The 21558-nt window shown below is 41.5% G+C and overlaps 1 protein-coding gene across 2 annotated transcripts in view; it reads left to right on the top strand.

Moving 5' to 3' along the window:
• The first annotated feature begins 11306 nt into the window (after positions 1–11306).
• Positions 11307–21558, top strand: part of scube3 (signal peptide, CUB domain, EGF-like 3) — an 80244-nt gene continuing 69992 nt past the window's right edge. The window contains exon 1 of one of the 2 annotated variants that reach the window (XM_020636671.3): positions 11307–11764. In XM_020636671.3, the coding sequence (XP_020492327.2) occupies positions 11665–11764 (100 nt within the window). In that variant the 5' untranslated portion in view covers positions 11307–11664. The remainder of the gene's footprint in view (positions 11765–21558) is intronic. The other variant, XM_020636679.3, reaches the window with a different exon arrangement.

Genomic DNA, 21558 nt, shown 5'->3' with positions numbered 1-21558 from the left:
ATTTGAGTAATGTGGTTTGCATGGTTGCATTGTCACGCACATGTCAAAACTCACAGGCTTGTCACACAGCACTTACATTGAGTGTCACATGGGGTCCATCAGTTCTACATCAAGGGAGTCAACATCATCATTTCATATATTATACAGTTTCTATTTCATCGTGTTGTCCTTTTGTTGCACAAATGTTCCTTTGTGTGCATGTGTTTCTTTTTTTTTCATTTCCCTTTTTGCTTGTGAGGTTTTTTATTTGTAATGTCACATCCCAATGCAAGGCTCCCACTTGTTTTGTTTTTTTGGCTCAGCTTCAGCCCCCTTTGTCTGATGTGATGGTAAGAGAACCGGTGCAACCTGTTTTCTCACCTCCTGGTTTTAGTCTTTATAGAACACCTCGCTATGCGTGTACAAGCAGTCGGGGGGGCCTGAAAAACATTTTTATCTCTGCTGCAGGATTTTAGAGAAAAATGAAATTTGCTATCTCCTGTAATTTGCAGGTATGGTCACCTACTGCTGAGAAAATTTAGCACAATTTGAAAGATATTTGTTGAATAGTAATTAACAGACTGAACTGTTGGTTTGGGGAGAACACAGTAAAATGTTTGAATCTGCAGATTTGCACACTTTTGAGCCAAAGTGCATAACTTTCTAGCCAATATTGGTAGCCTGCCACAACTGAAATGTAAAATGATTTTGCCATTCATGCTCCATTGTGTCTGAATAATGACTCAATGATAATGCAACATCTACACATGGGTGTGTATTCCCTGAGTGACTGTATAAAGTGCCAAGTGCATAGCTTTCTTTCATTAATATTTTAATATCTTCATCACACCCTTGACTTCTCTTTGGCATGCACTTTAATCACTTACATAAGTTGCATGTTGTTTTCTTCTATAAACATCATGTTTTTATGTCTATTTTTTACACATCTTCATGAAGTAAAACTCTGATCAGCGTCTCTGGGGAAAACGAGCAAATTAAAGAGGATATGAATTTGTTTTCATTATATTTCTAATAAAAGATGGAGCTTTGTGAATAATTTGAAATGGCAATAAATCAGGCTGTATTGTACTTCCAAGGCACCAGAAGGAAGCAGTAGCTAATTATCATTTTTGTTTAATTGGCTTATAGCTAACACCCTCTTTTACAGTCAAGTCAAGAGAGGAGGAAGTAGTTACCTGCCGTCAAACCAACACAGGGAGCATTGTGCTGCTCCATGGCATGTCGGTATGTGGTCCATCACTCCTTAACACATACTCTGTGCGTTGTCTCGCTGCCAGCAGACCTGACTGACGAGGAGAGAGGATGTGTGTGACAGTTCTGTCACTTTCACTGTTTCCTTGGTAGCCACTGTAGATCAGCTGATGTTGACAACAAAAATATTAAGTCTATAAATCCCCACTGCTCTTCCGTGTTCTCTGTGTGGGCTACTTACAAAACTTAAAATTAAAAAAAGAAAAACAGACTAAAGATTAATACAGTTCAATTCAGTTTATTGTCATTTGCAGTATAAAACCACATTGGAAAACAGAATATATCGTCAATTTTATGTAATGGCAATGATAAACTTAAGGGCAAATATTTCCAAAAAATATTTCATTTAGTACAGTGTCAAGGTGCTTATTCATTGTTTTTTGTTTATCTTCCAGAATATCCTCAGGTTTTTGTACTTTGCACACCTGTTGACTCCAGGTTGACTCTTCAACTGTGATTTTCTTGAAATGGTGAGGTGCGGCCACTGGGGGCGCAGGAGAGTTAATATCATCCGATGACACACGAACTACAAGCTTACAAAAATGGTTCAAAAACTTTTAGGCTCCAGTCTTTGTAAAACAGATTAGAGCAGGGATGGGGGCAACTTTGGTCACAGCAAGGGCCACATTCATTTAATTCTCACTGCCAGAGGGGCCAAATTGTAGAATACAAAAAAACGATTACAGTCGATTATGTCACAAATTAACTCAACATATACCAGTGATCAAATATTATTATGGACATATTTCCGCTTTTCATGATTTCATGGCAGATTTCATCATGTTTTCTTCATGTTTCCAATTAAATAATGTGTAAAAAATTAACCTGAGGGCCACGTTGAGGGTTGATGGGGGCCGCATGTGGCCCCCGGGCCGCCAGTTGCCCACCCCTGGTTTAGAGGAAGCAAAGTGGTTTGACCCGGTTTGGTCCAGCTACCAACACGCTCAGTAGCAGCATAAAGGTAAAATCAGGTAGCCTGGCCTACTTGAAAAACGTTTTCGGATTAAGTGCGACTTTTCCATAATAACCTTTAGCCTGCATAAAAAAGACACTTCTTATTACTTTATTGCCCTACCTGAGAATGACCACTTGAAATGATTTAATTACATCGTGTAGGTGTAGCCTGCATAACTGCAAACTAAACAACGGTATAACTTTCAACAAGAGAGGTGCGTAAAATAACTAGTGCATGAATGTGCATTTACAGGTTGGACGTAATATTGTCATCATGAAAATAATCTAACAGTTGTAGGCCGTTTAATGACGTCATCGCTCAACAACCGGATAGGTAACCTTTAACACTAGGTTTTAATGTAAAGAAAACAGTTGCCCTGTTTTATTATATGATGCTGCAGATTTGTTTTAGAAAAAATGGATCAGTGTCAGATAAAGTGTACATACTGGAAAAAAAAAAACAATATTGATTGTATTTGAAGTTATTATTAATAGTTGTTATTATGTTTGTAATCATACAGCTTAGCGACCATGGAATCGGTTCTTCTGATGACGTAATTTCATACGTCATAAAATTTTCGAACCGAGGTTTTAAATAGAAGCTGTTTGAGCCTCCATACTCACGGTCGTGCTCTGACACACGGCGTTAGCCGGGTTGAAGGTTGGACGATGTAGGCTTCAGTGCCAGGTAGAGAACAGAGCAAGGCAGCAAGGCCTTGGGCTGACTCTATGCTGGTCCTGACACTGATGTGGTGACTGACAGGACAGGCTTCCCACTCTCTCCTTTACAAAACCTCTCCCTCTCTCTTCTCTGTAGAGCGCAGGAGGATCATACGGCAACTGAACATATGCACACACACACACACACATATGTACACACACACACACACACACACACACACACACACATATGTACACACACACACACACACACACACACACACACACACACACACACACATATGTACACACACACACACACACATATGTACACACACACACACACACACACACACATATGTACACACACACACACACACACACACACAAATATGTACACACACACACACACACACACACACGCACACGCACACACACACACAGCGCTCCTAAAAGAACTAGATTTCTACAGACCTCAGGTCAGCAGGCAGTTTGTTCCACAGGTCACCATGGTGACACCTGATTTAGTTTTGACTTAAGGGTAAAAACATCAGACCTATAACTGCAGATCAGAGGGATCTGACACAACATCACGTTACTAAAAGATGTTTGACGACCCTGATTCTCTTCAATTACTTTTGTACTCGATACAGCCAGCTGTTACACTTCAGCAGATTGAATCTTTCACATGGGCATAGTAAGTGGACTTAAAACAAACAAAGAACTTAACAATAAGAGTAAACGCATCCAAAACACATGATTCATTTAAGACAATTTTGACAAAAAAAAAAACGTACCTAATACTCTTGGATGAATGTCATCATTGTGTAAGACACTCTGGCTCCTCAGCACATAGTAGAGCTGTCCTCATTCTGAAACAATCGAATAAAAACTGCATTGATTAGCACGACTCAGATTTATTAGTTAGTAAAGCAGTTAGTTTCCTCTATCCATACACACACACAAGCAGAAATCTGCTCTGTGCTGGGCTGGGAGGGTGTGTGGATGGAGGATGAGCAACCCAAACAGTGTCAAACTAAAAACCCTGCTCCTCAGAAACGACCACTAGAGGGCAGCCTGGATTCATGCCTGTGTAAGAGCACATCTTGAAACGCTGTTATCCAATGTGCATGGGGCTTATATGATGAAGGGCAGCATTTATAGTGTCCAAACAGATGCGGATCAGATAACAAAAAAAACTATAGTCAATACTCAACTCTGGCACAGGGAAGTGATCAATTATTTTAACTTCCTGATGAACCACAACCTATAAAGAATACAAACATGGAAAGAGGGAATAGGTGAGTCCAAAGATGTGCATGATACTTTCAGTGTTGCAGCCAACAGATGTCTTTTGGGTGCATAATCACAGTTTATTGATGAGTTTCTCATTTTAAAGCTTGTAAGTCTTTAGCTGGCTAGTCTATGAATCATATGAGGTCATCACAACATTCATTTGATGCTTGGTTTATCGTCCACTCATTTCATTTTCAAACAGCTTCATGTTTGATTTGGCTAAAGGGAAATTAGTCTGTAAGAACTTAAATCAATGCCTTAAAACTCATTTCCATTTTATTGGCCTCTTATTTCTAAAATATCCCAGAATTCCCCTTTGCAACAATGAAATTACTTCTCTTATTAAATTGCATTTGGTTTGCCTTTTTATCCCTACAATGCCTCATTAATCTTACTTTTTGTAAACATAGGGACCTTCTCCTTTTCAGAAATGTTGATTGTCTTTCACGAGCTCATTTGTTAAGTTGTTTTTTTTCTATTTTGAGGTTAGTTGAGGCATGAAGCCGCGTGACTTTTAAGGCTTAGCCTCGTCCCGAGCTGCATTTTTTTATCTTTCCAAATAAAATCACTTTGACTTGTTCCTTCCTTCAAGAGGAAATGATTCAGGTCAGAGCATTAGCAAAGAATGTGAGAATTTAATGTTGGACATTATTACTGGAAATTTTGACTCATCAAAGTGTCACAATGACCCTCATAAGTGAATGGTTTTGTATTTCACTGGTTTGAGTTTTTTAAACAAGGCCAGAATCTTGCAAGTTTAGTCATTTTTTTTTTGTATATTTAATGACACACAGAGGAGCTGAATGAGCCTTTTTTAAAAACAAAAACCTCCTCGGAGACACTCCCTGGTGTTACAGTAGCTGGAGCAGGTAGGCGTAGCGGCTGTGTTATCAGGCTAGACAGTGAGCTCATGGGACTTCCCCACCTTCCCGGTCCCTTTTCTGTACTTACCTACTTACAGAGTGTGTGTCTGTAAAAGAGGCTGCATGCAAAAGCTTCGTCCCTTTTCTCCACATATGAGTTGATCACAGAGGATTAGTGGAGACAAAGTGGCATGGAGCCACTGCTGAGTGTGCTGGGGTTTAAGCATGCCCCAGCGCGGTTATGTGTCATCAAAAGAGTTTACTTAAAATATAAGGGTATTATCTCTGCCCTCTGTGTGGGCGTGTGTGCATTCAGATCGGCTCTAAGTACTGTTATACAATTGAGATGTTTGATGATGATTGATACTTGAAATGAAACGGGCTCATCAGAAAGGATTTAAACTTGGGGATCTTAACAGGACAATGTCTCCCTCTCTGTTTCATTTGATCTTGATGAGTCCACTTGATTTCATGTGTACACACGCGAACACACGAACGCACGCCTGGTACAGTATGCGCACAGACCTGTATCCCCTCCAGCACCCGCATGCTCCCTCACGCAGCTTACCAGTCTGTCCGTATCGTCTCTACCTCCCTGCTGCATCAGCATTAACACTCAGGTAATGTGAAGACTCAAAGAAAACAAGCCCCCATGGCCAAGAGCTGATAAAACACTCATTATTAGTTTTCAGACGATCTAGCGTTTCCAGCCATGTGACGCTACAAACGCAAGCGGTCAAAAAAATCACCAATACAGATTTCAGTACTGAGACTGGAGTATTGGTGAAATCCAAATCCCCTCTGACACTAATGTGAGGTGCAGAAACACAGATTCCTGACACTTTGTTAGCTTTGACTGACTTTCAACTCTCTTCTAGCACCACATTGTTGTTTAAATGTTATTTTAACAAGAAGAATGACCTGAAACCAGTTGTTTTCTTTCGGGGAAAATTGTCTTTGGTATCCTCAGGTCAGTACATTGACTAGCTTAATAGCTAACACCAGAAGGATGCTGCACTTTGGGATTATTAGAGGCCAATAATGATACTAATATCAGTGTCTGAAATAGTCTAGCAAATACACCTAAATGCCTTTTGTGCAACTGAGCTTGTTTTCATCCATGACTCTGACAATAAAAAAAAGAAGCCTTTGACAGTCAGGAACAAGTCAGTTAGTCAGAGCAGTCCTGTGTGACACCTCTGTTTTGTCTGCCTTGATAACTGTATTTCCCTTTTCCCCTCTTCCTCTCCTGCTCCCTGTTAGTGCCACTTACCGAGGCTGTGGTCAGGAAGCATTCCTGGGGCAAGCCCGCAGCATTTGCCGGGATGCCTGCACTGAAGTGTGGAACTCAGCAAGCCGCTCTGCTCCCCTGTGGTGCCGCCATGGTGAGTACCAAGGGACCCCGCTGGGCCTGCGGTGGTGTCAGTAACCTCGCATTTGAAGCCCCTGCAGAGAGGAGAAAGAGGGGAAGAAAGAGGAGAAACTCCTGAGCTCGGAGCCTTGGCATTTTCACACATAAATCTTCCAGACAATTGGGGAGAAATAAATGTCACAAATGGATGAAAGTAAATGAGGAATGGAGGTGACGTGTTGCAGCGTATGGCCATCTGGAAGAGAACATGAGGCTCTCTGCAGGGCGTCTCGCTCCTCCATTCATTAGCATGCAGTATAGGAAAGTGGTGGCCTCACAACATGCATCCATCTTGTATTTATTTATTTAGCAACAGCTGTTAAGTCGTTGTTTGACTCCGGAATTTTAAAGTCAGAATAAAAGTAGGTCGAACAATTAGGTGAGCCTACTTTTCTGTTCGGATGATTGCAAAGTAAAAAAAAAAAAAAAAGAGTTTCTGGAGAGCTGTTGTTTGAGATGGAACCATTAAAAGCTGTAAGTAAGAAGTGGACAGATGCTCTGCATTCAAACACGAAGCCAATGTGGAAGTAGCTTAAACCTGCATGCTGTCTTGTAGCCAGCAGGGGGAGACTCAACTGGTTTCTATTAAGAAGTCAGAGTATATAGGATATCATTCAATGGGATATAATGTGATGCGATGCGATTGATGCTACATGATATGATAAAATATTTAATTGTGTATTTATTAGATTTTTTTACTCAAAATCTGAATACATTTAGATGCCTCCCCTGTATTTCATTTATGTTTAAAAAAATAAAAAACAGCCGGTAATATGTAAAGACAGTAGTAGAAAAGCGCTTCACAATCACAACTACAAATGACGCACGTGTTTCACATTGTCTTTGAGTATTTAGAAAAGTGCTATATAAATCTAATTCATTATTATTATTACCTCTGTCTTTGAAAAATGAAGCTAAAGCAAAAGTGCATGTGTCCACTCGAGACCCGGAAGTCCCGTACACACCCCATATTAAAAAAATCTATTTGGACAGTAGAAGTTAAACTCTTAACAGCCTAGCCCAAAAAAATGACATACTGATTTGTAACCACTCAGTGTCCAAATATGGTCACTTCTGGTTCCAAATATGGTCACAATGATGAAAGTGTCGACTATTAAGGGGGTTTACACAAACGTATACAGATCCAAGTAGGACTGCTTTAACTCTCCAGAAGAAGAAAAAATACACATTGATATTGCCTTCAAATCCAAAAAGCAAACAGAGCCACACACCCTCTCCAAAACATGTCCTGGCAGGTTGCGGTCATCTACTCTTCAGTGAAACTCATGAACACGCTGCATGAAACACTGTCTGAAGCGCTCTCTGATGTACAGCGTCGTCTAACCTACCTATGAATGATCCTCACTGCTCTGTGGACACCTTCCACACTCTCCCGCTCATCTTTACCAAGCGTGGAGCTCAAGTCCTTTTCATGACCAGCATCATAAATTAAACATGGCCTCGGCGTCCCGCATGTGTCTAAGGGTGTAAAAATAGCTCTGTTTGGTGCACAGTGTGACGCCCGTGCACAGCCCCTTCTGTCTTTAATGAAGTGTTTCCATGAAAAGTGCACCGATCCTCCAGCGTGACTCGTACTCAGGCTCTGTGCGACCCGTGTTCTGACTTTCTCAGACTCCCAGAGTGACTCTGAGCTCATTTGGTTATACAAGTGCTCACAATTACCAGGAGATTTGGACGCAGGGATGTGGGATATTTCCATATCCCTGACGGATGTTATTTTAATTACGCCGCACTGCTTGACTTTGTGCTATGGATTTACATGTTTTTTTTTAGTCTTACATGGATGCAAAGAGGGATTCTTGGAAGGTTTTTCTGTTTTACTGAATCTCTTATTTACTGAGGCACCTATTATTCCCTGAAAATGGGTGTGTCCACACTTTTTTGGGACTGGGATGGCACTGACTTATGCAGAGGTGGCATAAGGTTTGCGTGCACACACATGGAAGAATTTAAATGATTTACTGCAACCGTTCTATCTCCACTGATCATATTTACTTTTAAGTAACACAAGACAATGGCAACATGTGAAGCTTCGGAGCTTAAGTATTTAAGAAGATGAATGTCCAAAGTCACATTGTCTAACTGCAAAAATCCATTCATTGGCAGTGTTACTGAAACATAGTGACTTCATTGCATGTTAGGGTTAGGGTTATTTATTTTTGGGCTGTCAGCATTTACTAGTTAATCCTGATTTAATATGTACTGCAATAATGCCTTACATTTTTATACTGCCATTAATCACATGCTATTTTGTCCCTTGAGGCGCACCGTGGATAACACAGAACTCTGCTCCTTTACGGCTCCGTGCTCCCTCGTCCGTCAACACCCAAAGGCTGCATTCTCGCAAGACAAAGGATTACCCGCAGTAATTATATATAATTATAAGATAATACGATGTATGTGGTAAAAAATAAAAATAAAAATACCTTATAAACACATCAACAAACACATATAAGGTCATAGTTCTGAACCGTCAAAATTGAATGTTTTATTCTGGAACCCCAGAATAAAAGCATAACAGCATTTATTTTTAACTGCTAAATAATGGAACTTCAAACATGTGATTAAAAAATGTGATTAAACGCCATTAACTAGTGAAATGTAGCGATTAATCAGAATAAAACAAACAAATTTATTTAAAATGTACTTATAAAGGAAATATGCGACATTGAGGTGTAAAGAAAACAACCTGAATACTTGATTTGAACACAAGTCCCGCCTCTGACAAGACAATAGTGAAATAGTTTTGGATTATAGGATGGCACCTGGGGTGGCCAATCAGTTTCCCGGGGGTTGGGGGGTAGGGGGGCCTGCCACCCATGGCCACCCCTCTGGACACACCCCTGCAGGAAAAAAAAAGGAGAAACAATAATTAATTACACTGTTTAATCTTTCAATTCAAGGTAGTTAAATTCTGACAGATATTGAAAATAAAGGCAGTGACAGAATTCTGATAAGAAATAAGATCATGAAAAAGAATCCCCTCTCCCCCTCCCTGTTTAGCAGTAAGTCTATTTTCAGCTTTTGTGTGTGTGTGTGTGTGTGTGTGTGTGTGTGTGTGTGTGTGTGTTAAAAATCCTCTGCATCATCTGAAGAAAGCTCTTATCACCAATCAGCCTCATTGTGAGGTCCTCATTATATTTGATTGAGAAAAAAAAAATCACACATGGGAGCGGGCGGGATAATTATAGTGTAGAATCTTCCCCGTACGATGAAACGCAAACATAAACGCATCAACACAGCTGATTAATCTTGGTGATAATGCCCGAGGAGGCGGCAGGTGTTAGGATGTACAGATGCTTTGCCTCTGCAGGACTCCTCCTGAAATCCAATGTTTCATGTGTCAGCGGCGACGGAACGTGGCACAGAAGCTTGGCGGGCTGTGAAAGAGGTCTGCTTTGATTCATGTAACTCCTCAAGCCTCATTCCTCTTCAGGTTGTGGGGGTAATGGTGTGTAAATAGTGACTCATGATATGCAGGGTTGGTTGACGACAAGGGTTACAAAGCCAACCATCTTTAGCTTCAAATGTCTGTACATCCTCTTCTGGTCCGAGGAAGTTTTGTCTTTTTAACAACATGCATTAAGTGGACCTATGTTTTACTGATTTATCACACAAGTCAGGGTTTAGTCATTCAAAGCCAGGAGCGCAAATCAATGAGCCAAATGTGGGGTTTGAGCCAAATCTCCTGCAGGGATAAACACAATAATCAATACAGGCGAGCAGATGATGTGTTGTTAGTTATGGTTTTGGAACCACATGACGCCAAACATAATTTCTTTTGTAGGTTTTATGTTTTTTTTTTGATAATTAAAAGGCTTTAATCAGTGTTCCTGTAAACAATTACTGAGTGTTATCGTACACAAGGAGTTGATTCATCTTGAACAATATTTATAACAGCTGGAGCTTATTCATTCAACATAATAACTGAATATCAACAGCTTTAATTCCTTTCACATGTGTGTTCTTACAAATGAAACAGGTTTTTCCGTTTTTTTTTCCAGCTCAGGGATGTGAAATTACTTCAAACCCTCAATTGACCTCGGATTGAGGAGGACATGCAGGGAAATGAGTGAAAGCATAAAGAAGTGTGTTTCATTTTTATTTCCAAATCAATCTCGCAATTTAGAAGTCACTCTGCAAGTTGAACTAGTGTCTCCTGTCAGCTCATGAGAAACAAGACTGTTTTTATTTACTGTTTCCCCTTTCAGTAGATTTTCAAAATAATGTATCCGTTATTTGGGTGTTTGAGTTTCTCCAAATGTCAACACTAATTGTTGACAAACGGTTCTAATGAGAATATTAGTTTTTCATTGGGCTGGTTGGACACGTCCTCACGTTAATGCAGCACCCACCATGACCCTGCAGAAATAGGTGCTTATTGGTTTGTTTGCTGGACTGGGTGAACTGTCCCCCCCCCCCACAGTTCGCTGGTATGAGAACAAAATGCAATCTCAAGGCTATTACTTTTCCCATCTCACTCATTTATAAACCCATCCACCCTCCTGCCCTTCTTTTCGGTCATTTCTTTTTTACCACGCGGACGTTATTGGCCACTTTTTTTTTTTTTTTTTGCGCAGGTGGCTGCGGCCATGCATGGTGCTCTCAAACAGTGTGCACAGTGTGCATGTGGTTAGTTTTGCTCCAATTTAATGCACCAGCAAAAACCAGCACCTGTGTGAAAATCCGTGCAGAACAAAAGGCGAACAAAAAAAAAAAAAAAAAAAAAAAAGGGAACCGGTGAGGGCCAGTGAGAGGAGAGCACGAGCTGCGGAGAAGTCCGGAGCGCAGCGCGTGGACGCTTCCTCTTCTCTCCTCCCCCTTCAGACCCCGCCGCTTTACTCCATCTCTCTCTCTCTCTCTTTACTCTCTCTCCTTCACTCTGACTCTCTCTCTCTCTCTCCCTCTCCCTGCTCTCTCTCCCCCTTTCTTAAATTGACATTGGTCTGGCTCGGAACATGATAACAGAAAAGCCTTCCTCCGCTCCGCGCTGTCGGGCTGCCCTCAACCCCGATCACTTGAAACTCAAATAAGCAGGCGTGAAGAAGAAAGCAGGGGATCGCACAGTGTCCTATCAGCGGGGAATACCACGAGACCCTTATACCATCACACGCACACACACATACACACACACACACCCTTTCATATGCTCTTTGCGCATCGCAGATCTTTAGAAAGTGCTCGTGTTCAACTGCAGTGAAAGTTAACATGTATATGCACGCTTTGATACGCGCGAGCCTTGGATTTGTAGGTTTCTGCTTGGTCGCCTTTGTCCAACAGTCTGCTTCAGGAAGTAAGACCCCTCAAGGTAAGTTTTCACTTTAAAAATAGCTTCTTCTTCTTCTCCTACAGTTGTTTTTTTTTTTTTTTTAATTTTGCTTGCATTTCACTCTGAATGAATGTTATAAGCTGATCTTCCCTCGCTGCTTGTTCCCAATTGAATTAGTTAGTTTGATGCTTTTAGAAAGCTGGTAATGATGACACTTAAAAAAAAAAATTGCAACCAGTTCTGTCAGTAAATGAAACTTGAATTAATGTTAGCTGGAATCAAGATTACTGTGATTTAAAAGGGGTAAAGTCGGATTTCTTGACTTAAATTCATCAAGTTTCCAGTTCACATCCACTGCTACTTTAGATGGTTGCTTTATTGCTTTTGTTGTATTCTCTGTTTGCTTATGCAAAGACATAACCGATAAGAAAGACATAATGAGGCTTCAATTAAGTTTCACTGAGAGTCATCTGTTGTCAGGAAAAAAACAATTGTCTTTGATCTGCAGGCAGCGTGTGAACAGTTATGTTTCATAGCCGATCCTGCAGGTACTTGTAGTGAGACTACTAGGAGGCATTTGTCACAGAGCAGACAAGTATTTGACACAGACCTGTAACACACACACACACACACACACACACACACACACACACCGAGGGAGTCTCAGTCTGTCAGACACTGCAGCTACAGAGCCACCCTGCCCAGTTGGCTGCCCTCTTGCTCTCTTGTCTTGTGAGAAATGATTCAGAGCAGACGGGGGGCCGCCTGAATCAGAAACTCTTGGCACCTTGCAGGAACAAGTAAGACCTGGTGGTGTGGTAAACACTCTGATTTCTGATCCGCTCAGCCTTCCCCTCCAGGTTTTCATCACTTAATTTTCCCACAATACAAACGCTGAGCCGGAGCTGCCAGAAGTATTTGCATGCAAAGACACATCATGGGTTTGTGTGCGAGTGTTGATTGTGGTCGGTGATGTTTCACACACACAAAAAGACATCTCTCGGGCGGTCGACGAGGCAAAAAAGAGAAAGGGGGTGGGTGACTATTTTGCATCCTGGGTGGTCTGCCCCCACTTGTGGGAAAACTCAATATTTACATTTTGCAATTAGAACTACTTTTTTCTCACTTTATTTTCCACAACATCGATTACACACTTCCTTGTAGCAGGGAATGCGGCCATATGAGAGTGGGTCTGTAATGGCGTGCACCTGTTGGTCGGTCACTGAGAGAAACAGTGTGCACGACCACCTTACCGGCTTCTCCTCCGCCTCCTCCCCCAGTTCCTGTTTATCAGCAGCTCTGCAGTCACATTAAATCAGGAGTTTAACTCAAGTTATTTGTGAGCATATTTTGGGCCTAACTGCAATAAAGAAATATTGTGTTTGACGTTGGTGGCAACTCTGTGGCACTGTCAAGTCTGCGTGCTTGGAATAACTCTAAAAAAAAAAACTAGAGAGACGGAAGAACAATGACTTTAAAAAGAGGCACAATTTGTCAGCTCAATATTTATTCAACACAGATGTTGCCGACAAGAGTTCTCGTCTTTCATCAGTGTCAGACTAATCATGGCACTGTGTTTCAGGCATCAGTCATTACTCTGGGAAGAAGAAAAGCGAAGTGAAAGAGGAGTGGAATGAGGGAGGGAAGATTCGAGGATGTGGTGGAGAGAATGACAAAGAGGGGAAAAATGAGACAGGGGAAACAGGGGAGATTAAGGGTGCAGAGACAGACAGACAGGCAGAGGAGAAGAAGAAGAGGAAGAAGAGAGAGAAGGGTTTTTCTTGGTGAGCGAGCAAGCAAGAAGAGAGAGACGCAGAGGGGAGAGGAAAGAACCACAGACGACATGGCAAATCACTTTTCCCTCGAAAAAGAGTCAGGAGCTCTTCGTTAATGCGGCGGCACCAAGGCAACGGTTGGTGTGGGGCTGACATGCTGCCGTGGCTGGCTATGTTGGTGTAACCTCTGCTCTGGGAGCCTGGGGGAGATGCAGGGCTGCCTGAGCAGGGGAGGAAGGCCAGATCCAGGCCCCTGGACACAGTGTGGGAACCGAGCAGAGTTGGCACTATGAGGCCCAAGTGACGGGGAGGCTTTTACCTAAAGATGCTGCCTAGAGAGTCTCAAGATGGAAAGGAAGAAGAACCCCCCCCCCCCCCCCCCCCCCCCCCCCACCCCCAACACTCACTCACTCAACCCCTTTCCTTTTTCTTTTTCTAGCTTTGTTTGCTTTGTCCTTGCTTCCTCTCCTTCTCACTTAATGAAGTAGACAGGCTTTTTCCTCTGTCGGCCATAAGCAACCGACTGCATCACCGCCGACATGTTGAGAAAGCTTCGCTGTCAGCCCGTGCATACTATATTTATATTTCTGCAACCGGGAAGATGTTCACAACTTTCTCCTCTGTCCCCCAGTCCTGTCCAGCCCTCTTTGGGTGTGCTGTAGGTGTGTGTTAGTATTGCAAGTGTCAGTATGTGTGCTTAGGTGTAATTGGGACAGTAAGAGAGTGCTTGGGTTGTGTCTGTGGTAATTTGGACTGTTCTTTTAAACTGTATGTGAAGCCTCATAAAAGAGGGCTTTAAATGAAGTTTTATTGCTGCCCATCCCTTCGGCCTTGAACTTCTCTCTGCGTTTTGCGGAAAAAAAAAAGGAGGAAGGCAAAAAGAGATATACTGACAGTCAAGACTATCTTCTATGGGCATCTCGTTGTTACATATTGACTCCACTTTAGCTTTCATCACTTTCACACTTCTTTCTCAGGCTGGTTTCTGAAGTAAAATCTGTTAAGCTGTTAGACCTTTCCCCTCAGAGACTGGATGTGCCTTTAAGACAAGCAGACGCACAAGTCCCCTTTTGCCTGCCAAGGCACTGGAGCACGATATCCAGTAAAGTCATTTTTAGCAAGGGTAGGGAAGATGTTTTCAGGTCAGCCAGGAAACAAGACTGCCAGTGTCCTCCTCGAAATGCTCTGTGACGTTGAGGGGTTGGGGACACTGCAAAGAGGATCACCTTTTGGTTTAAATGACATGTCACCTTTGAATTACTCCCATATGTTTCCTTCACCTCCACAAGGCTAGGTCCAGATTACAGGAGGTAACAACTCCTAATTGATAAAAGGAAGAACTCCACAGATGCCCTTTCCTTTCATCTCAAACATGACACATCAATCATTACAGGGTATAGTACGATTGTCAAGTGATCTTGTGTGATCATGTGATATCATGGGGAAACAAATGTAAACAGCAGAAAATCCAGAGAACCTGCTGTAGTGATGATTTGCAGTGTAAAAAAAAAAACAGCAGAAGGTTCAGAGGCTAGATGTTAGTCATCTTAGTCTCTTAGACTTCTATCTCATTTGATGTTTTTGTCTTAATCCGGAAACCTGACAAACTTTTCCAGAATTTACATATTTAATGTCAAACATGCTTGATATTATCCAGACTGCCTGATGAGTTTATGAGTCATTTGGGAGGTTTAAGACTGGATTTGGAAACTGCTTACTTTAAAAGAAAATCTGGGCCAAACACATATAAAAACCAACAAATCCCAAACAGGAATCCTACTCTGTAAGAATGGATGAATCCCATATAAATCAGCCCAGTAGTCTGAGCCCTACCAGATCCCAATTAAAGCAGATGAGCTCCTACAACCTTTCTATGCCTTTCCCCTGAACCAGAAGCACTCTCTGCTGATGAAAACAGCCAAGCTCGTCTCAGTCTGTCTCCTTCGTCTGCAACAGGCATGCAGTGTCAGACAGTTGTGTTCTTGTTATGATCAGAGCGCGCGAGGAAGGTTGAGCCTCGGGGTAGCCCTCGGTCACTCACTGACGAGTGGGTGGAGAGGGATCAATCCTGCGTTCACTTTAGCACTCAGCAGACACTCTGAGAGAGCGTCTGTCTGACAAGTGGTGCTCCGGTACCACAGTACATGTTGTTACAGAGCAGCAGAGAGAGCACACAGATTATTATCTTGGCATTACCTGAGTGGTGAAAACACTTGATAACAATTCAGTCAGAGAGCAGCGCGGTGTGATTCATGAAAACAACTTCGATCTGTGGGTGTGCTGAGAGGACAAGCGAGTGTGCATGACTGTGATGAGTGATTTTCGACTGGATATTAATGGGTGCACTTAGCAGGCACAAGTACTTTCACTTTCCAAAATGAGGCTCCATTAAAGATGGGGAATCCTTTAAGAAAACAATTTCAATTCATCATGTCTACTTTATTTCTTACTCCCTGGCTTGAATCTGGCGAAGCTATAGCTCAGTGAATGAATGTAGTTTCATTTTAGGAAAGGCAAACTGCAGCTACATACATAGTGAGTACAATGTTTACAGGCACATGTTAAGTCAAAGCTGTCTGGCACATGCTGTGACCCAAGGCGAGTCAGCGGGCCTTCGTTCTGGACAGTCGCTCACTTTCATCCTGGCTGCTGGAATGTCCAACCGAGACAGTTTCCTCTCTGCAACAGAGTGTCAAAGATTATGGCCTCGAAAAATCTGACTTCTCTGCTCAGAAGTGCACTTTCCAAATATTTAACGTTGAATCAATCTCTTTCCCTGAGTAATGTGCTTCTTTTGTTTCATGCTGAGCTGCATATTTGACACAAATCTATCTTTCTCTGTTAAGAAAATTAGAAAATGAGTTATACTTTCACTGTGTTTCAAAGGATTACGTTTTAATCCTTCAATCACATTTTTTTTTGTTAAATTAATTAGTATAACATAGAGGTTTGGCAATGATTCAACAGAAAAATCCAACATTGCGGTATATCCTTTTTACCTCCTTGTTGCGAGTTACAGAAGAAGAGCCCTGTATATTAAAAGCCTACATCCAGCCGCTAGTTAGCCTAGCTTAGCACAGACTTGAAACAGAGCAGAAAGTTATGATGGTTTCTTCAAATAGTTCCAAAAATACACCTACTAGCATATTTGACAGTGCTTTTATTATATCTGGTTTGTTTAATCTGCTAGGTAACTTCCCGGAGTACCTGCTGGTTGCTTGGCAACTGCTCAGAGTCAATAAATAGTCCTGATATATAACCTCTCTTAAGTTTGGTGAACATCAGTTTTTGTATTTAGATTTTTTTGAAGGCGAAATGAAAAAATGGGGTAATTAAATGAGAGTAGATGTTAGGTGGATAACGTAACTTTTTCAAAAGAGGCAGGCTAGCCGATTCCCTCTCTTTCCAATCGTAATGCTACGCAAAGCTAAATGGCTACTGGGTGTAGCTCCACATATAAGGAACCGCTTTTGGAATGATATTGATCTATTATACAATTCTCAAATAGAAAGCAATTACCAAAGTGTCAAACTTCTCCAATAAATGATTGTTTCAGTGTGCAAGAAAGTTTGCATCATATTATAATTTCTGTGTTCAAAAACTGCATCCGCCCTAAGCTTTAATGCACATACCGAAAAACTGATTCTGGTTTTCACATTTTGTATGCAGTGCGACTGTCAGGTCACAGCAAAACAAAACCCCAACCCGTGGACTCTGCAGAATCCCTGTTGCTCCCCAGGGGATCAGCTGTTTAGATCCCTCTGCCATGATACCTTTCCACCCTTCCTCCAGCAGAAAATCACTTTATCAGCAGCTAGCAAGACCCTTGTGACCACAATTTGTCACCTCATTTGGAATGGTTGCAGGGCTGACAACGCTGTATTTTTTTGTGCAAAAGAGGAAGTAAAAAATTGTACTTTAAATTGCCCAAACTTTCCTAAGAGCACCAGGGCAACTGCTTTGTATGCAGCACCTGTGTGAAATGGAACGCTCACCCTTGGAGGTAAGAAGTGCAGAGCTCGTTTGGAGCCTGCTTCTCAAGGCTTTAATCTGAACAGTATGTTCCAAATGAGGCCTGTGATGCTTCTTTCAACCGTGGCATTGTAGTTAAAATTAGAAAACTCCCCTGTGCTCCCATCTCTGTCCCTCTCACCCTGTCAGTGGCCTTTGTTCTCCGTGCAGATGCGGCACGGTGCTGACAACATCCCTGTTGGTTTCGGGGGAGGATGGAGTCAGTGTGGATGGCACTCTGACCCCCCAGACTTAAACTCACCTCCAGAGCCCCTTCATATGCACTGAAGGCTCGCTGAGGAACCTCAGTGCCGTCCCTCGGCCAGCTGCAGCGGCTCTTAGATCATTAATCCTCTAAGCCCCCCACACCACAGAGCCCCCATTTGTTTTTCTGCTCCATTACTCCACGATCAGGGATACTGTGACTCAGGAGAAGATTTCAGAGAGAATGTCATCTTTGTCTCTGTACTTTCTTAGACTGAAACACGCTTAACCATCCTTCCTTCTCCTTCAGCCTCTTCTTCGCCCCCTTCTGCGAATAATGGGGCTGCGCCCCTTTTTGGAGAGTTTTTTTTAGGGGGGGTGGTCGGCGAGGGACATCATTAGGCTGGTCTGCAGTGGTCAGCGTTGTCAGAGGGGGGTTGGGGGTCAGAGCGAGCCTTGTTTACAGACTGTGTGTGTTTACATTCCTGATGGTGAGCGCCAGCTTTAGAGACTGCTAGAAGTGAAAGGAAATGCTCTTATTCTGCTTAGTAATGGAAAAATCCAGCCCAATACATCAAGGAGTCCAGATGAAAAAAAGTTATTTATTTGATGGGTTCTGGCCAGTGCATTCTGGGTAGAAAAAGAGATGACTTCACGGGTGAATTTGAGACTTCCTCAATGGACAGAGGCATGGGAAAAACCAAAGGGCCCTCTGCAGTATTTAATCACCCCTTCTGAACTCCATATATATATTTACTGCACACTGTAATAACCTATACTGCTGATTAATGGCAAGAACTGGCTGTGCTGCCTTGTTCTAAATCATTACACCATAAATCATACCAGCATTTCAGGCTGCAACTAATGATGATTGGTATTTATTGATTAATCTACCAATTATTTGATCAAATAATTGACTACAAATTCAGTTTACAGGAAATATTCAAAGGCAAAATATGCTAATTACAAGTTCATAGATCCCATTTTTATGTCCTGAAACCTCTTGTTTGGTTCAATGTACAGTCTTAAATCTAAAGATATTTAGTCTACATTTATAAAACATTCAAAAGACAAATGAATCTGGGGCACTGGATAGCCTAGCAGTTATGCCTCATGCATCATGTACAGAGGCTATTGTCCTCCAAGTAGACAACTTGGGTTTGACTCTGACCTGAAGCTCTTTACTCGCATGTCATTCCCCACTCTCTCATTTCTGATGTATTCATTTATTCTACTGTGGAGGCAGCTAAATGAGAACATGAGCCCAAGAAAAATAAAGTGTATCGCTCTGTATCGCTTTGTATCATATCGTATGGTATCGTATCCCTGTTTCATAATCTATTCACTGTCCTATCAATAAAGGCAACAAAAACAAAAAAACAAACATATAGCAATATAATCTTAAGATTTAAATAGCCAGAACCAGTATGCATCTTTACCCTTAAATTGTTGTCAAATTATTTGCTGGTTAATTTCTAATGGTTCATATCAGCTCTTTAGAAAATTGTTGTCAAGTATGTTATTCAAAAGTTTTCATTGGGAGCTCTCGTTGACTTTGAGTCTGAAATTTGGGAAAAATCCCAAATCTGTAAAGAAGAGAAAAGTTATTTAATGCTAATTGTTTGAAATACATTTTGACTGTACATTATAACACTTTGGTAAAATAGATTTTCAAATAAAATATGATTCACAAAATTACAAGCACGTTTGAAGAATTAACTGCTTGCATCAATGTTTAGTCTGGGCCAGTTAATGGACAGACATGTTGAATGAGCCTTTTAATTTTATTTTTACTCAAAAGTATCAAAATTGGTTTACATGCATCTGAAGTCGTCTGATGTGACATGGTGCTGCACAGATTAATTACAGGTTCCACTTTGAACTGAGTCTGTAATTCAAGTGATGACACAACCTAGTATTTATGGAAAATATGCTGCATGATGGCTGATCATTAAAACGGTGGATAAAGTAAAAATGAAAGGCAATGTCTGCTAAACATTTGATCTAGAATGCAGCCATAACAATCATAACCATGGTTATCATTGTGACATCTAACCATTGCTCAACAATCAGTCCAGGGGAAGGGAATGAAAACCCTTTTTCACCGAAAATGCAAAAAGTTTGAGGACTTTAGTGTCATAAATTATAAAATTTTTAATTTAGGGGTTTGGCTTGTTTTGGATGAAGCAAGACATAAAAGTAGTCTACTTGGCCTCTGCCAAAATTAAACATGATTGGCCCTTTTTCATAATTTATAGGCAAAATTATGAATCATTCAGCAAATTGTATAAGAAACTACTTTTTGAATTAAGCTCTTCTTACAAAAGTAGGCTGGATTTTCACTTTTTATTACAACTGATTAAATCCTTTTGGGTTGAATGCAGATCACATGACCAATCAATTGATTGTGATTGGTTGCTCCTCTACATTTTCAGTGGCATATATTTCTGAGAAAAGTTCTGGCCAGAGCATGCCCTTACACTTATGCCTCCTGACAGCAGAACTTTTCCTCTGTTGCATTTGCTTCTCTTGCATCCCTTTAGCTGGCTGATTGAAACCCACTATGAGCAGTGATGGAGAGGCCATTAAGTACTTGATGTGTCTTTTTAAGTGAGATGTTTACATGCAGTGATTGTGCTGTCTAACAGCATTTAAATGAAGTGTATATGCAGTCAGCTCAGGCCTGCCGAGCTTCACATTTGTGAGCTGTAGTAGTTAATGCCCTCTTCACAGCTTCACAGAGAACCATTCACTTTATAGCTCCGTTTGACAGGAAACAACCAAAAATATCACACTCGTGCTGTAATTGCTGCGTAGCCATCCTTTTAGTTGGTACTGTATCTGGTTAAAACAGCCACCAGTGAATGTAATGGCTGTGTACAGAGGGGAGAGTGTCATGTCAGTTAGCTATGGCTGTATAAATATAAGGTATACAGCTGGACTGAGTGCCTCCCGTCCCCTATTTAAAGTATTCAGCATTGGGCCAAGAAGTCATTAAGAGTGGAGGACTCATGCCAAGAATGCTGAAAAATCCCTTTCAAGGTACAAATGAATTTGCTGTCACTTTGCCTCCTAATGGGAAACTGTTACATATTAGACGTTCAACACTTAGGAGTGTTCATGTCAGCGTCTCTCTGCACCCTCTTAGTATTGCTCCATGATTCACTTAATTACTGTAATAAGTGTTTTTCTACAGGAGGTGGTCTGGAGGTCTGTGAGTCAGAGTCTATTAAGGCCACACGTGCTGAAGGAAAGACACAGCCCCATGATGCCTGCTTTCAGATCAAAATCTCAGAGAAATGTCCATCATTTTATTCACAGAGTTTGAACCTGAGAAATGCTTTATAGATGACACACGGTGGGGTCATGTAATCTTTAACCCCCCAGTCTCTTTGCTTGTTATTGTATGTTCTGTTGGAAATCTATAGAGCTATTATTTTTGCAAAAAGAGTTTGCAAATGCGTAAAAAGATCCATAATCGGTAAAAAGATCCACATATGCATCCACAGATCCACTAATGTGTACACTTATCTTCAATTTGCAAATGTGTTTTCTAGTCATTAATGTCTGAAAAAGTATATTTTATTTGAGGCAAAGTACACCCAAGTCATTAGTTTCAAGTGTAGCAGGTCTCTCAATTGGCTGTCTCTTTGTACGTGACATTTTTTGCAACACTTCTGTCGCGCAGGAGCCGCAAATGTCTGTGGGTTTGTTTGCCCTGAGCTCAGGCTCAAGGGCTTACCTTGGCTCCCTCTCGTTCGCTCAGCCTTGCTGGGCCCTTGTCTGAACTCGAGGAGTCATTTCAATCAAACCAGCTCCGCTCTAGGATTATTTATCAAATGT

The sequence above is a fragment of the Labrus bergylta genome, chromosome 12 (assembly GCF_963930695.1).
Source record: "Labrus bergylta chromosome 12, fLabBer1.1, whole genome shotgun sequence".
Classification (NCBI taxonomy): domain Eukaryota; kingdom Metazoa; phylum Chordata; class Actinopteri; order Labriformes; family Labridae; genus Labrus; species Labrus bergylta.
The sequence above is the reverse complement of the archived record's forward strand: the minus strand, read 5'-3'. Positions and strand labels throughout refer to the sequence as shown.